The 17,211-nt window shown below is 63.2% G+C and overlaps 1 protein-coding gene across 1 annotated transcript; it reads left to right on the plus strand.

Annotated features, from left to right (window-relative positions):
• Positions 1–2,720: 2,720 nt before the first annotated feature.
• Positions 2,721–17,184, plus strand: LOC117640846 (aquaporin AQPAn.G). The gene is made up of 6 exons (XM_034377780.1): positions 2,721–2,928; positions 12,510–12,703; positions 15,522–15,665; positions 15,795–15,989; positions 16,399–16,479; positions 16,558–17,184. The coding sequence occupies exons 1-6, from the start codon at positions 2,919–2,921 to the stop codon at positions 16,663–16,665; spliced, it is 732 nt and encodes a 243-aa protein (XP_034233671.1). The 5' UTR covers positions 2,721–2,918; the 3' UTR covers positions 16,666–17,184.
• The last annotated feature ends 27 nt before the right edge of the window (positions 17,185–17,211 follow it).

Here is a 17,211-nt window from a genome sequence, read left to right on the forward strand (position 1 = left end):
CGCGGCGATTCCTCCTGGAAGCTGACGCCGCCGCAGACGCTTCTCTCATTGTTTACACGGAATCCGCCAATCCGCCAGCCCGCCACCCACTTCCCCGTAGGCCGCCGTAGGCTGTCTCGACGGCGCCGGCGCCCGCCAGTGCAGTGTCGGCCGTGCTTGTAATTGGCGGCTGCTTATTATTCGCGTTGACAGGACACGGCACGGCCCCGCGCACGCCGACGGCGTCACCGCCACCGCCAGGACGGCCGTCGTCCACCTCGTGTCGGTGCCTGGTGCCCGCTGGTGCCGCACCGCCGGTTTTTAGTGCCGCCTTCCAGGACATGGGCTTGATGATAGGCTGCCAATTTGGCCGTGCTCCCAGATGACTGGTGCTTCCTCTCCGGTGGTAATTGGCCTAGAAGTGCGCAGCGCGGCACTCCGATCCACCGCGACGGCAAAAACAACGTCAACGAGGAGCCGAGGAACTCTCTTCGTTAGCGGCGGAGCCATGGCGGAGCGGCGCGGTTCTTCATTTGTTTTGCTAACTGTGCCGGTCCGATTCCGAGCAGTGCGTTTCGTCGCGCTGTCTCTCTCGCGCCCCCACGGCCCGGCACAGTGGGCCAGACGACCGGTGAAGGTGGCCAAAACTCTAGACGCGTATTGAGCTCCAGAGTCGCTAAATGGGACTCGAACCGGTGACCCCATCAATGGATTGCTCTCTGAACGAGGAATCCATTGGTGGGGTCACACGTTCGGTTCCAGTCCTGTTTAGCGACTCTGCAGCTGAAAACGCGTCTAGAGTTTTGGCCGCCTCCACCGGTCTTCTGGCTGCTTCTGGCCCACTGTGCCCGGCCCGTGACGGCGAGAGGGACGGCGCGGACGAAAGCACTCGGCCTGGTGTGTGGGCCGGTCGCCGCCGTCTACTTTACCAGCAATTAAAATGAAAACGGAACGTGGCCGGAAGTGGTCCATGTTGACCTAGGTGAGGCTGCGAGGCGGACCCGCGGACCCGTAGACCCACGGACCGCGGTGCAATGGGTCAGGGGCGCCACGCCGCGCCACGCCGCGCCACGCTTGCCGGAACACTGTCACGCCCAATTCGACCATCGACGCCTGACAGATATGGAAAATTCGTCAGCGCCGTCGTTTGGAGTTAGAGTCCTAAAGGCCCCTTGGGGAGAACCGTCAACTTGAAAAGTGTTACGTTTTATTTCTCATATATCCGAAATTTTATGCGCGATTCTCATATACTGACGATCAAAATGGCGTCGCTTTCCTTGATGTGTGTCGTCTGCTCCGGCCTCGTGAGGTCAACAACTTGACAGCGCTTGCAATAGGCCTAAAAACTTCCTCACCTCTTTAAATTAGTTCATTGAAGATCCCTTGAATGCCGGAGATAAATAGTGAAGCCATTTTGAGGCTCACTGCTGAATTTTTAAAATCCCCGCCGGAAGCGGAAGCGCTCGGCGGACATTTTGATCGTCAGTATGAGCACCAAATCGGTCAGAAGTCAGTAACGCAGTTGACGGTTCTCCCCAAAGGGCATAGGACTCTATTTGGAGTGTAAAGGCCGCCCTCTCCTGCCGGGCCTAGGGCTCTACCGCCCGTGCACATCTTCAAACGACTCGCTTGCTAAACCCATTTAGTTGCATCTGCCTAAATACCGTCCTGAGCGAGAGGCTAACAGCGATGGTGATGATGGTGATCAGTTTCGTTTACCGTGCGAAAATCGAGCAGCGAGTCCGGCCCCTGTTGCCGGTACCCACCACAGACCGGCACTAACTTAAAGTGCACTCGGCCAGGTACACCATCTTACCTTTTGCCTATCGTATCTGCGAAGGTGCTCCACGAGATAGCGATCCTGCCCGAAAGAAGGAGAGTGTTCCCGCGGTACACTGCCAGAGTGCCTTAGTGTTGCACTCTGGAGTAATGACGGCCCGTTCGGCGTGCGAGTGTGTGAGTGTGTCGGCGCGCCTGTTCGAACCCGCGCTTCCAGTCCCGCCCTAACGGAACCCAAGGACCAGCCTGGCTGCCCTATGGCTGCCCTATGGCCCTATTCAGCAGCTGCGGTCCCGGTTCGCCCCCCCCCCTCTTCTTCGCGGAGAATGTGTGGCGATGTGTGGACAGGACGAGCTGGCTGGCTGGCTGGCTGGGCCTGACCGAATAAATCCGAGGCTGCCTGCGACGCAGGCTGCGATCCGGGTATCCGGGTCATCCGGACGTCATCCCCAGAGTCCCGGGACAAGAGCGAAACGAGACGAAGAACAATGGTCAGTTTTCCGTTTTCCCGCTGTCGCCGCGTTGGCCGGGCCTCGCTAGGCCTGCCCAGGCCTCGCCGCGGCGGGTGGGTCATCGGGCTTTCCTTTTACTACCGCTCCCTTTTCGAGCGCCGATTGTGGCGATTCCCATCGCGCTGCGAAAATGGTTCTGCAGAAGGCGGGCAGGGCAGGCAGGCCGGCCAGGACGTGATGGACGGCGGCATCGGTTTCACTCGCGGCGTCGCGTCGCGTCCCGCGGTTTCTTGTCTCTCTCGCTCGCTCCCCCTTACCCCGGGCCTCTGCCTCCCTCTCTCTCGCACGCGCTGGGAAGGGGTATCTCATTCATGCGCCTCCCCACCCCCACGCCGCGGGCCGCCCTGCCCTGCCTGCCCGGCCCGGCCCGGCCCGGCTGCTCTGCCCGGCTCTGCCCCGCGGACCCGGTGCCGCGCTGCGCCTGGGCCGCTTGCTGGGCCGGCGAGGTGCTGAGGTGCCAGTTCCCGCCGCGTCCTCTCCGAGTGAGTGACTGAGAGTGCTGCGCCCCCGCGGCCCTCGCCCTCCAGCCCCCCAGTCTAGCCGCCCCTAACGCAGTGCGCCCTCGCCGCCCTTCCCGCCCTTGGACCGGCCGCCGGCCTTCGACCTTCCACCTCCTTCGCGGGTGTCTGAACAGAAAACGGAGCAGCCATGGCGAAAAGTAAGTAGCGTCGCGCGTGATGTGAACTCTGTGTGTGCCAGTGCATGACCTCCGAGTGACGGGACCTACTATGTATGATAATTGTGTCACCTTTACAAAAAAAATCAAAAAACTTATTTACAAAATTGATTGTATTCTGCTCTATTTCGCTCCAAAAGATTATAAGCATAATTACTTTGGCCAGTGCGACAAAATTTATCCGACCATTTGTCGCACGAGCTTGACTACCTTGCAACATTTCATGCAGCAGTGTGGTTTGGTTGGTCCACTGCAGTTGTAAGAAAAATAAGGCACTTCGGTGACCGTTTGGACGTCATGTTGACGTTACGGCGCACTGGTCGAGAAAAACGCCTGTCGAGTCGATCCGTCCCACACCGCTAATGCGTGCACTGCGAGTGACATAACTCACGTGGGAATGCCAGCCGAACTGTAAGTTTCGATAACTAGTGCATACGTCTTGCATCTCGTTTCGATCGGCAGAGCAGGCGTGGCCTGGCTCGGTTTTCCCGCAGTGCCGTGTGTGACGTGCTCGGTGTGTATCCTTTGCACGTGATTTGTCGCGGCTTACCCTTGGGCTACCGACGCTGATACCGCGGCGTGCGACACAACCGTGTCGCTTGATAAGCCACGCCACGCCAGCGTGGTGACGGGGTGGCGCCTGCTAGGAGGATCAGGGGGATAGTACTGGTTATCTCCCTTGTTTCCTTTGTGAAAGTGGACCAGGAAAGCATAGGATTACGCGAAACGATGAAAACAGTCCACGTAGTGACAAACTGGCAGAGCAAACTAACCCCACCGAGGAGCCCGATGTTGTTGCACTCGGGGAGGCCGGAGTAAGGCGAGGAGGCGGGGACCTCGGCGTGGACACTTGTCAACCTCAGAGGCCACTTATTGAAATCGCCACCGATCTGTGTGGTATTCTCGTTCCGCGCCGATTCGATTTTGAGCGCTATGGCAATTTTCACGGTCGCTCACTCGGCCGGGTGGGCACCACTGGGCACTGGGCACGCCGAGGCGCCAAAGGGACCAATTCCACAGTGTGGCTGTGGCGCCGCCTCACTCACTCTATTGCCCAGGATTGCCTTCCGATAGTCAGCCTGATCCTTTTTATTGTGCCCGCGGCTGTCGCAGCAGCTCTCTTCATAAAGCGGGCAGTCCGGTCTTGGATTTTTCCACTCCGAGTCCGAGTACACTGTTATCATTCTGGAACTTTATCACGGCAATTTGCGTTTATTTGGCCATTATTTGCGAAAAAATATATCCACTTGAAAGTTTCCTTCCCCACCGTGACCTGACATTTCCCCAAAACTATACTCTTTAAAAAATTTTATCGTCGTTTTGAGTTTAAATTTTTCTGGCCACCCTACTATAGATGCTGCGGGCTGCGAACACTGCATGACAACAGCGATAGGTATCTTGGCCAGGTCCTCAGGATAACATCCCGGACACATTCCTCGGAAAGTGAAAACCATCCTACTGGCCTATCGACGGGGTGAGAGTCGCAACATCGTGTTCGATAATTAACTGTCAATCAAACAGATAAGCGGGCCCAGACCCTCCAATTGTAGCGTTTACATGTGTCGGGGCTCCGCAACAGTGCCACTCGAAGTAGCGCTCTCGCACGCTCCCGTCGTTCCATTTCGCCCCACGTTTGTTTGGTGCCATTTGACTGCGCTTCTGCTCGGTCACGCCTGGCGCCATTTCACAGAGTTTCTTGTATCGCCAGGCGCCATTTGACCGCGCGCTTCCGCGCCAGAGGCCGTCTTCCAACAATGTTTCACTGGGCGCCATTTGACCGCGCTTCCACACGGTCACGCTTACGGGCGCCATTTGACGGCGCTTCCACGCCCGGGGAGGCCAGGGCGCCCCGCCACTTTACGAGCTGCTCCAGCAGCAGGACTATCTAAACCATGTCTGAACCCCGCGACGTCGTGAGCACACAGGCATTAAAGTGGGTTATCATTCGCCCGCGTGCCTGTGCTTGTACATGTAAGCAAGGCTGCTCAGTCTTCAGCTGCTGATCTCCCCGGCGGCACCGCTCGGTCCCTGGTCTCGTTAACAAAGCCGCCTTAAATCTCAAATCCCCGCGCGACTTGAGAGGTCGTCGCAATCCATCGCACGTTGTGAAAGAACAGCTCGACGCGGCCGCGAACACCTGACGACAAATTTAGAGTGCGGGGCGGCTTGACGTGTAGGGCGCTATTCGGCCGGGCGTGTTGTTGTCGCGCTGTAAATCGCACCTCGTGGGCCCCGCGGTGGGCCGGGCCCCCTCCCTCTACGCCGTGCCACAACTAGAGTGCCGAGAGACTGCGAGTCGAATCGCTCGCCGGGGCCGCCGCGCCACGGCAGGGCCAAGGGCTCTAACACGTCTGGATGGTTCAGGGCCTGTCCGCCTTCTGGCCGCCTATTAGCGTGATAGCCAGGCGATAAAGGCGGGTCGCGCGTGCGAGGGACAAAGCCGGACAACGCCGCCAAGGGCGCCATCCTGCCGCTCTGTCTCTCTCGCACTGTGGAACGCGGCGCGGAATCAGTCTGCCGGGCCCGCGACGTGCAGTGAACACTTTGACGGGCCGTCGAAGGACGGTTGGATTCTGCTCCATGGTGGCGTCGGGTGGCGTTCGCAGCCAAGTCCGTTGCAGGGCGGTTTGGGGCGAGCAACGCGGTGCAGCCTGAGCCACTCCCCGAAGTATTTTAGACAATGGGACGCGAATAACTTTGGAATGACAGTCGGGGGCACGCGCGAGTAGTAATACGGTTCCGACGCAGTCCGCGCGGCGCCGCGTCAAACACACCTGCGCACACAGCGGGCTGATTCCGAGCGGGGTGGTGCTGTCTCTCTCGCACTCACGGGGCGTCCCGCGGAGGGTGCGAGAGAGACAGCGCGACGAAAGCACTGTTCGGTATCGGGCCGCCGAGGGGCGGTTTGCGGTCGCTCGTGACAATGTGCCGGCTTGATTGGTCGCTGCCGTCATGTCGGCACCGTCAGCACTGCCGTCGGATCGGCACGCCGCTCGGCGTCGTAGCGTCGGCGGCGTCACCCGTTGCCATTCCGCGGACGGCGAGTCAAGCCGCGGTCCTGCGTGCTGCATACCCGATGGAGGCGGAAGGGTGCGCCTCCTCGGCGCCGCCCATCTCCGGCATGGTTAAGTGTTTCGGGGAGAAGCTAGGCCGGGATGGCTCTGGAAGTACCAGAGGTGGATCCAGAGGTGGCCTTTTTTGGGGGAGGGGGGCAAAGCAGCACTCTTTGACTTCTTAAAGGGGCAAAGCAGGACTATTGCCTACCTTTCAGGCGGCTATCTAGGTGTCCTTGAGGAGGGTGGATCCTGAAGCCGCGCCTGGAAAGTTCGTACTGCGGCACAAGTCCACTGATCAAGTTTGGATTCATGTCGATGCGAATGCCTTAAAACAGGGCTCTATTTCCGTCTCGATTCCGGTGAGGGGCCTCGGCGACCTTGACCCAGTTTCCGGCACTGAATGAAGTCGCCGCCATTAGTGCCTTGTTTTCTTTTCCGGGATGATCGACTTCTCCAGAGCAGTGGGCCGCCGAGTCTGGTCCGCCGCCCGGCCCGCCTAGCCCGGTCGCACCCCGCGAGTATCGTCGGGAGTGTACAGTACTTTGAATGAATCTGCCAATCACGGGCAACGGTGGCCGACGACGCCACGTCCTGGCCACGTCGACGCCGGGCCGGGCCGGGCCGGGCTCGGGGGTGACCTCACGGACGGGACGGGACGGGACGGGACGCGGTCCGGGGGCTTTGCTTTGATGGGACGAACGAAAGTAACACACCAGAGCAACGGCACGACGAGGCAGACAAACCTCTTGCGGTCCGGCCGGTAATAAGACGTCTGCCTCCACCGCGGCGTGCTTTGCGTGCGGCGCAGGTGCGCCCCGCCCCGCCCCGCCCCGCCCCGCCGCGGAAGCGTTAGCCCGGCGTTAGCCAGGCGTTAGCCGGGCACGTCCCCTGTAATGCGCCCGTCAAAATCACGGCGGCGCTGGCGCACGCTGGCGCACGCTTGTCCGCGCGGCGCGGGTCGGCCATACTGAGGAGCAGGCGTCTTGGTCTTGGCGGCGAGCCCAGCCCGGCCCAGCCCGGGGCGCGGGGCGCGGCCTGCCGAGCGATTCCGAGCCATCTTCCCGTCTCTGTCGCACTCATGGGGCGTCCCGGAGGGGGCGAGGGAGACAGAGCGACGCGCTGGCGGGCATGTCGTGCGCGTGGGTGGACGCCGCTTCGTGCTCCTCGCCGGACACGCGGACGGCGCGGCGGGAGGCGGTGCGTGTTTTTTCGCGTGCGCGATCACGCCAGTGGGAATTCCGGGAAATTCCACGTGGCGGGGATTCCAAAGTGTTCCGGGCCTTTCGGCGTGCCGTCTGTCTGACGCGGCGCGGGGCGCACACGCTTTTCGGCGGCCAGCCGCGGCCGGCGAGCACATTACTACGAACCGCGGCCGCGGGGAAGACGCTGGAAGCTAGATGGTACAAAGTAAGGAGGCGCGACCACGCGCTCAAATTGGCTGCGCGCCGCGCGCCGCGCCGTCATCAGGATCCCCCGAATCCCCCTCCCCCCTCCCCCCCCCCATCCCCAGGGAATCCTCCGCGAGGCTTGCCGCCGAAAACACTGCCATCACTTACGGGCCGCCGTCCGCGAGGCCCGCGAGGCCCGCGAGGCCCGCGACCAGGAAGGGCCGACACGGAGATGAAGACGGTCATCAGGCGGCCGGGCGCGCGGACCGACCGGACCGGACCGGACCGAACCGCGGCATCCAATCCGCTCACTGAAGGATAGAAAAATTCCGTAGCGCGGATCTATGTGCGTGTCGGCAATCCATTTGCTTTCTGCGCCGGGGAGAGACAGGCAGCCTCCGACGTGTAGGATCCGAATGAAATCGAGAAAGACCGAGCGGCGTGTGCGTGTGTGCGTGTCGGGGGAGGCGGCGCGGTGTCGGCGCGGTGGCGGCGCGCGGCGATCTACTCCGGGTCACGGGCGACAAGGCGGCGCGGCGCGCAGCTCGGTGCGATCTATTCCGCGGTGCCCCGCCGCCACGCTGCCCGTGTCCGAGCCGAGTCGAGTCCGGCCGAGCCCAGCCGGGGCCATGGCGAGCCGAGCCGGGCCGCTAATGCGAGCAAAGGACGTGATCCGAATGCGTCCGGCCGGTGCGGCGCAGTGCGGCGGCGGCGCGGTGCGACAATACTGGACGGAACAGTTACAGGGTCGCTGACGCGGTCCGCGGCTCGCACTGCGGCCCGCGGTCGCCGACATGCACGCGGACGCGGCCGGCGTGGCGGTGTTCGTCTTCGTCCGGTTCGCCACGCAATCCTTATGACGGCCTCGCGACGCCACTGTCGCTTTTACAGCGAGGAGCAGAGGAAAGTAAACTCATTGCATTGTTGTCGCTTCCCGCCGCGCGTGGCGATGGCCGTCGTGGGAAAGAGAGAGAGAGACAGAGTCTATGTGCGTGCATGTGTGTGTGTGCAGTGTGAGTGCGGCGCGACGCGGGGCGTTTATCTGGACAGTTCTATTCTATTCGGCGCCTTTCTCGCAGACAACGCTCGCCCCGATAAGCCCGGACGATAAGTGACGCGCCGAGCGGTTTGAGCCAAACAGGTGCAAGGCGGTGCACTTTGCGCGCAGCGCACTCGCCGTCTCTCTCGCACTCGGGAGGCGCCCCGTCCCGGAGAGGAGCGGAGCGAGGGAGACAGGACGACGAGGCACTGTTCGGAATCACTTTGTAGGCCGCGTGCTGCGCTGCTGCGTGGAGGTGCAGCGGCTGAGGCCAATCCAGCGCGCGTATTGAAACCAACACACGGGAATTAAATTAATCTCGACTCGACCTGCCGCGCGGCGGGGCGCGGGGCGCGGGGCGCGGGGCGGGCGGCGGCGACTGCCAATGAGAATGACCGAGAATGACTGACCGGGGCGGGGCGGCCGTGAACGGCGACGCGGCGACTCGGCCACGCGGCCACGCCAAGAACAACAAGACCAACAAGACCGGGCCGCACGGCGGGCCGCACGCTGCTTCCGGACTCGTCCACTCTTTCCGTCCGCTCCGTCCGGCCCCGCACAGAGCAAGCCGAGAGCGACGAGCAGCAAAAGCCGGCAAAAGTGGATCCGGCGGCGTCGCACACGTCGCGCACGTCGCCGTCGCATCGGATGCACCTCAGTCAGAGAAAGCGCCGCGGAGCGGACATCCCGCCACGGGCCCGGGTTCGAATCCCCGAGCGTCTGTGCGTGTGTGTGTGTGTGCGTGCGTGCGTGCGCCTAGCTTGCGGTAGATTTGCGGCCCACTTTGAGCCTCCGTGGCGCGCGGCGCTGCGCGTTGCTGCCGGTTGCTGCGTGGACCCGCTGGTGACTTGAACGAGGGGCGAGGCGGAGAGCGCGGCGGAGCGGCGGATCCCAGAGTCCTAGGGCAGCCGCATGGCGGAGGCCGCGCAGCCGAGCCATCGCTCTGTCTCTCTCGCACCCTCACGAGACGCCCCGCGAGTGCGACAGAGACAGAGCGACGAGGCGATGCTGCCCGGATTGGCTCGGCAGGGCCATTTGGGAAGTGGGGCGGTGCATCTTGGCTAGCCGCCTCGTCGCTTCGCCGTCCGCGGACTGGACTGATTAGCCTGATGACGGCCTGCAGGGCCTGCAGGGCCTGCAGCGAGGAGGCGCGGCGCGGCCAGAGGCAGAATCGAGGCCGGTCGAAGAAAAGAGGTCCCGATGAAGGGTTCGCGCCGCACCGGGTCTAGTCCGGGGCTTCGGACAGCGGGGAGCCTTCGGCACGGGCTGGGCTGGGCCGGCCGGGCCACCCGGGCGGGGCGTACTTGTCCTCATGGATCACATGTCTGGGCCGGTCGGGTCAATTCGGAAGGCCAGCCATCAGGAAGCAAGGAGCGCCGGGCGGGGCGGGGCGGGGCGGGCGGCGGCTTGGCCGTCCTTCGCCGCAGGACCGGCGGGCACTTCCTCCACAAAGCGGGCCGGGCGATGCAGTGCACTGCAGTCCCAGCGGCCTTGGTCTACCTCGGTGCCGCCATGGTGCCGCCATGGTGCCGCCGGACGGACGGGGCACTCCGGGCCGCTGATGCAGGGGGACCACGACGACCGCGACGACGTCGACGACGATTTTAGGCGCGTGTGTTGCGAATCCGCCGGCAAGGGGTCAGCCTCGCGGTTCCCACGCCATCACGGCGGCACGGCGGTGGCCGAGTGGCCGGCGGGGAGGAGGAGGTGGCGGAGGGTCATTGTGACCAGCTCGCGAACAAGCCGGCCGCTCCGAAACACGGCCCGGACGGCCCGGACACCTGGCTGCAAGCCTGGCTGCCAAAACGGCCGTAACTCATCCATCCGCCGTGCCGAATGGCCGAATGTCGAATGTAGGCAGGCCGCGTGCCGTGTGCGTGCGTGTGCGTGTGTCGGCGTGTGCGTGGGACTACCTCGCCGCCCTGGGCCGCGCCGGGTCGGGCACCGCGAGGCATGAATCCTTATTCCGATTCAAGGTGGTGCAACATTTTCTCCGTCGGGCACGCCTTGTCGCGCGCGCGTGCGCCAGGGCCGAACTAGCGAACTAGCGCGGTGGCATCTCTCTCGCACACCGAGAATGGGCGACAGCAAGCGACAGCAAGCGACAGGGAGGACGGCGGCGCGGCGCGACGCGGGGGGTCTCGTTGGCGCTCTCGGCGGCCACATCTCCCGGTGACGCGCCGCGACGCGCCGCGACACCGAGCAGCGGCGAGGCGCTTCATGTAATCAAATCAAACTGCGCGCCGAGAAGGTTGGCACCCGAGGGGGCGACGTGACCATAACGGTGCGGAGCATGACCACGCGCGCGGCGACGCGGGACGCGGCCGTGAACCGGCGACCAGCCATTGACGGTTTTCAGCAGTGCCGCGCGCGAGACCGCCACACCGCGAGTCAGCGCTCGAGGACGGCCCCTTGCCGGACCACACACGACCACGCGTGTGACCGTTCGTTCGGCCGTTCACAAAGTGACGCCGAGGATGGCGGCGACGCGGCCACGTCGGAGGGCTCGGCGCCGGCCACTCTGCACATCATCAGCGGGCAAACAACTGTCTCGGCCAGGCGGTGCAGGCGGTGGATGGCGGCGGCGCGCGCATATATTCCGTTCGGGTTATCTGCGCAGACACACACTTCCGGTGACCCACTTCTGTGCCCCGCGGGGCGCTGTGCGGCGCTGTGCGGCGCTGTGCGGCGCTGTGGGCTGCGCGGCGCCGGGGCCCACGGCGTACGGCCCCCCGGTGGCCCCGCGGCCCGCCGACTTGCAGTGGGGGGATCGAACGCGGTCCGGTCCGGCACGACGGCTATGATTAGGGACCAGGAAACGCAGCGCCACGCAGCGCGGCCTGGCGAAGGCGAAGGGCAGTGGCTGCACTGCAGGCTGCACTGCAGGCTGCAGTACGGCTGCATCGCCTCGACGACGTACAGTGGGCCAGAAGACCGGTGGAGGCGGTTTTCAGCCCCAGAGTCGCTAAATGGGAGTCGAACCGAACGTGTGACCGTGCTCCAATGGATTGATCTGCGAAGGAGGAATCCATTGGAAAGGAAGTGGCCACACGTTCGGTTCAAGTCCCATTCAGCGACTCTGGAGCTCGAAACGCATCCGGTCGCTCCGAGCGCCTGGCGGGTAGGCCATGCCCGCGCAGGCAGCGCACATGTGTCGCGCGTGGTGGCCTACCCTCTCGTCGACAGGCGCTCCCCCAAACGGATCAGGCGGCTACTTCCTTGTCCTGCGCTGCTGCGCCTGCGCGCGTCAATCAAAGTCCACGTTCTTGTGCCCTGCACTATAATCCCTGAAACTCCCCACCACCCCCACCGCCCGGAAAATGTGCCTCGATTTGGCCGAATGACCACAGCGGGCGGGTTTCCGAACTTCATCGGTCTCCCTCTCTCTCACTTGTGGGGCGCTCCTCGCAGGCGCGAGAGAGACACAGACAGATGAACGCGGACGTGGGCGGTGTGGCCCCGCGCTGACGTCATGCGTAGCCCTGCGCGCGGGCGGTCCTCCTCGCCCTGGAGTCCTGGAGAAATAGAGCCAATGGCGTCGGCCGCCGGCGCCGCTGGCATTGACCTAGACAGAGTCCAGACCGCGTCCAGAGGTCCAGGGGTCCACCGCAAAGCTGTCTGGGACAAAGGAAGTGGCGCTGCTCGGCCGACGCGCCGACGTCAGGGGGGGAGGAGGGGGCGGGTAATTCTTGGGTTACGCAGGGCAGTCCGCGGCGCAGTTACGGTAGTGTTCACAGCCCGCGCGCTGCCCCGCGCTGCTACGCGTCTACGCGCCGTGCCTGGCTGTGCCGCGCGGCGCCACGCGTCCTCCAGAGATGCGTCGTCACTGCGGTCAATGCCGAGCCGCGCACCGCATCGAGCGCCGCCCCTGGCCGCCCCGCGCCGCCCCGCGCCGCGCCGTCCCGGTCGTTATGATTATCAGAAAGCACTCATCTGGCGCGCGGCGGGGAAGTCCGGCCGAGCCACCTGCATCCCTCCGCGCGCGCGCCAAGAAAAGGGAACTCGCCCCGCCGGGTACCGAACCCGCGGCCGCTGCGACGTGAAAAGCACGGCTAACAAAGCCCTTTTCCCCTGTTCCAGGCTGGGCGACGCTGGGCATCGACGATGTGACGGACCGGCGGGTGCTGCGGCCGCTGCTGGCCGAGTTCGTGGGCACCATGCTGCTCGTGGTGGTGGGCACGGGGGCCACCAGCGCGCAGTGGTCCGAGAACGGCGCCCCCTCCGTCGTGCAGATCGCCTTCACCTTCGGCCTGGCCGTGGCCGTCATAGCGCATGTGAGTACCGCACCGCACCGCACCGCACCGCCATGGCGCGCCATTCCGGGAAGGGAAGGAAAGCAGAATGGGGACCTGCGGGGGAGGGAGGGAGACGGACGGACAGAAGGCGAGCTGCTTGCGTTGCGTTGCCCCGCCGGGCGCTGTGGCGCGGCGCGGCGGGCAGTGCGCAGCGCTGGGCCGGAACGGCCAGAACTTTGGTCAAAGTCCGGATGCGACCACGACCAAGTCGGCGTGGCGCTGTACTTCAAAGAGGCGCCGTCCGAAACATTCATTCAAAACAAGTCACTCAGTCACTCAGTCCGCGTTAATGCTACAGCGTTCGTGGCCGCTCTGAACGAGTCACACCCGAAGGTGTTCGGCTTTCCTGCCCACGCGCCGCCGTGCCGTGCCGTGCCGTGCCGTGCCGTGTGCACGCGCGCACACGCGCACTGCTCCGCTTGTCGTGTCCCACCGTGAGGTTGCATTTTTGCGTCACCAAGATGCTCCCATTTTTCACGGGTCTATCCCGCGGGAGTTGCGCGCGGGGAGTGGAAAGGGGGAGGGGAGGGGGAATTCCCCGCCTGCCGTCGCGTCGCCGCGCCGCCGCGTCCGCGCCCCCTCCACCGCCCCGCTCCTTGAAGCAGTGCCTGCTGTACTCTGGATGACAGTGCGCGCGGGTATGGGTATGGACCACTGCACTTGCTATGTAAATAGTCCTGTTCCGATGCAGGGTCACGACCCCCACATGGCCCGGGCAGCCGGGTGGTGGTGGGGGGGGGGGGGGCGTCGGAACGGCGAGGGGCCTTGACTCCTCCCTCATATAGGCCGGGCCGCCGTGTGTGGTGACTCTGCCCGCCCCGCGCGCGCTGCCGACGCCAACAATAATTCATGAAAAATGAAAGACCGCGGCCGGCGAGTCGGCGAGTCCCTCCGGTGGGGCCGGGCCGTCGGGCCATCGGTCGGGCCGCGGCGCCGTGACCTGGCCCGCGCGGGGGAAATGCCTCCCGCATGCACGCAGCATGAAGGCAACGGGGCGGCCGACATTGTTGATGTTGTTGTTGACGATGATGTTGTTAATGCTGCTGCTGGATTTGCAGCGACATGATTGGCGCGGAGGGCTTTTCTTTCCCAGTGACAGTTACTAGTGCAATCAATAGGCGTACTGGTGTGACAGCAGGACGTCAAGTTGCTTGTCAGCCTCCAGCAGATAGACGGACAGACGGCCGGACGGGCCAGCAGACAGACAGATCGGTCGGAGGGTAAATATCCATCACCTCGCCTTTGTTCGGCCAAGGGCGCCGAAGGCGGCAGGCTGCCGTAGGCAGCCGAAGGGGCAAGGCTTGGCTCGCCGCGCCGCCGCTACGTGGTGGAATCCTCCGCCCCCGTCGTGCCCGTCCACGCGGGCGCGGCCCCCGCGGCCCCCCGCGGCCCCCGAGCACCGTGTGGAGCGAATAGCGGCCTCCTTGGCGGCCTCGCGGTGCCGCGGTGCCGCGCCGTGGACCGGCAGTCCTGCCCGCGCGCCGCGCTCCAATTTTCAGGGAACGCGGGTTCAAACACACACGCGGGGACACGGAACTTTTTCTGTTTTCTCTCTCGCTCTTACTCTGTCTCCGTCTCCGGGGTCCCGAGAGGATGTCGAGTCGGTGGCGATTCTGCGCGCTGATTCGGCTATTCGGCACGCACCCCGCCGCGCCGCGCCGCAGCGCCACGCGCATGTAGGTCACTTGCCGCCTCGCCTCGCCTCGCCGGGGACGCAGCACAGCCCGCCGGGACACAATGCGAAACAATAGCGCGCCCAAACCGATGGCGGCTCATACGCGGCCCGATTACATCAGTTGTCTAAATCGTGGAGCGAAGGAAAGGACCAGGCGCCCCCACACCAAGGCGCCGACGCGCCGGGGCCCTCCAGCCGCGCATCCCTACGGACGGCCCCCGGCACGGCCCCCGGCACGGCCCCCGGCCCGCGCCTCGCCTGAGGCGGCCTGAGTCTCTCTCGCACCCCTGGCACACCCCATGAGTGCGAGAGAGGCAGAGTGAGAGGCGCGGGCAGCGGAATCGCTCGACTGGGTAGGCCGGGGGCACTGTGGCGCCGCCGCGGCCACCGACCGACATTCGGAGCGATCTTCCTCATTTCGGAGGGAAATTCGACATGGCCGCGCCGCGGCTGGAGGGAGGCGATTGGCGAGGCGGCCTGGCCCACCGGCCAGGCGAGTCGAGACCAAGTCGAGGCCGTGTCAAACCCAAACTCTGTCTCTTGGTCGAGCACCGTGTCGGCGTGTCACTGCTGGGGGTGGCTCGCTGGAGCGAAACGCCGCTTCAGCCGAACGCCCCTTCCCTTGTAAGTGTAAGTCGCCTTGCGCTTCCCTGCCCACCGGCCGCGAGTGGCTTTGCCGCTTTGCCGCCTTGCTGCGCGCGGTCCGGAGGCGTTCATCGAATGTCCGCCCGCCAGGAATGAGTGACATGCCTCATTTGGCGAGCAGACCGCAGAGCGCAGAGCGCCGCGGAGCAAAAGACTGGCCGCCGGCCGGCCTTGGGACGCGGAGCAAGACGCGGAGCGAAGCAAGCGAAGCCGGGCGAAGCGAAGCGCCGCCGCGACCGCAGTTGACAATTGCCCGGCCGCCAAGCCAAAGCACGAGATAAATGCAGGGCGGGGTGGGGCGGGGCGGGAGACAATGCGTGGAGCCACGAGACCTTTGCAAAGGATACGACAACAATACGCCGCGACGTGCTAAAATGCGGTCACGCTGCGACGTGTGTCATGTGTGGCACCAGGGGGGGCAGGCACCAGGGGGTGCCACTGCAGTAGTCATGCAGGAGGGTGGCGTTGTTGTTGCAGATCATCGGGCCAGTGAGTGGCGGCCACATCAACCCCGCCGTGTCATTCGGGCTCTTCTGCTCCGGGGACTGCAGCTTCCTCAAGGCGCTGTTCTACACCGTATTCCAGTGCCTGGGCGCCATCACCGGCGCCGCCATCCACCTCGTGAGTGACCGCTGGCAGTGTTTGGGTTTGAACAGGCACTCAAGTTTACTTGTTCAGAGGGGGTAGACCTCCCATCTTCGTTTACGCACTATTGTGTATTTTGCATCTGGACCTTGTTTTGGTTCGCAGGTGACGACGCCCAGCGGCAACCGCAACGGCCTGGGAGTGACGGGGCTGAGCAACGGCGTGACGTGGTGGCAGGGCTTCGTCATCGAGGCCGTCATCACCTACTTGCTGGTGCAGGCCGTGCTGGCCCTCGCCGAGGAGGGCTTCGCCGGCAAGCTGGCCGTCGGCTTCAGCATCACCGCCTGCCATTTAGCCTTTGTAAGTGCAGCCCCACGGCCCGCACCCTGGCGGCAGTCTGCCATGCGGACCCTGACAGGACAGGCTCGCCTCGCCTCGGCGCCTGGCGAGTCGGCAGTCCCAGACGCAGCTCTGGCGGCGGGAATGCCTAGATCACGGCGGTGTGACGGCGGTGCCCGTGGGACAACCTCAATTTGTCTATGTTTTCAAGTTTGAACTGGAAAGTTTATGTCAGGACTCTCTTGGGAGAACGCACCGGATCCCCAGATGTATTTCATTAGGTCAGAGTGGGAGTCATATCACCTTCAGGGGGATTCGCAGAACTCAGGAGACCCACACTCACCCCGCAGTGTTCGTCTGCCGAATTAGAAAAAGGCTGATGCCCCAATTTGCCATCAGTAAAAACATGCGGGTGATTGATTTGTTTCAGATAAATTACACAGGATCCAGCATGAATCCAGCTCGGTCACTGGGCCCCGCTGTTGTCCAAGGGAATTTCCTCAACGTGTGGGTAAGTTGGGTGATTGAGCCGCGCGGAAGTTGCGTCACGTGTCACCGCTTGTTGCTATACATGGTATGTTTTCGGCAGGTGTACCTGGCGGCTCCACTGGTAGGTGGTGCTGTTGCCGGCATTGTCTACCGTGTCCTGCTGAGACCCAAGAAAGACGACGACACGAAAAACTCATATGACTTCTAAATAAACTCGAGGAACACCGGTACCGGTGTTCTGCGAGGAAGAGAAAGCAGGGATGAAGAAGGGTGGGGAAGGGGGGGGGGCATTTGTATATAGCTACATGGATTTATGTGTTAAGTTGCAAAACAAGTACCTATTATGACGCTTAGGGCGTTTGCTAACCAACAGCTGTGCTGAAAACAGCTCGGATCTAATAAGTTGCCATTTTGAGAGAAAATCGTATTACTTTCACCATCATCATCAGCTGAGAAGCTTCTCTACCCAAAAATAAAGAATGGTATGCTTAGGTTTTTGGCATAAGAATCTTGTGTCATAGGATGCTGACATATGTTATATAGGAGTACAAATCAACCTGGCCATAGTTTCCTGCCTAACAAGAATGCTGGTCTGTTTAGACTCAGGTTGACTCTCAGAATTAAACTCTATACCTAGTTGATAAGTCATTCACATTTCCTCCCATTTTTTTCATCATGATCGTGATAGCCAATAAAGGTGTAAATAAATAGTTTACAAATATAAAAAGTTTGTGAGTTTTTCAATTGTGTGGGA

This window comes from Thrips palmi, unplaced genomic scaffold, assembly GCF_012932325.1.
Source record: "Thrips palmi isolate BJ-2018 unplaced genomic scaffold, TpBJ-2018v1 HiC_scaffold_15, whole genome shotgun sequence".
Lineage (NCBI taxonomy): Eukaryota > Metazoa > Arthropoda > Insecta > Thysanoptera > Thripidae > Thrips > Thrips palmi.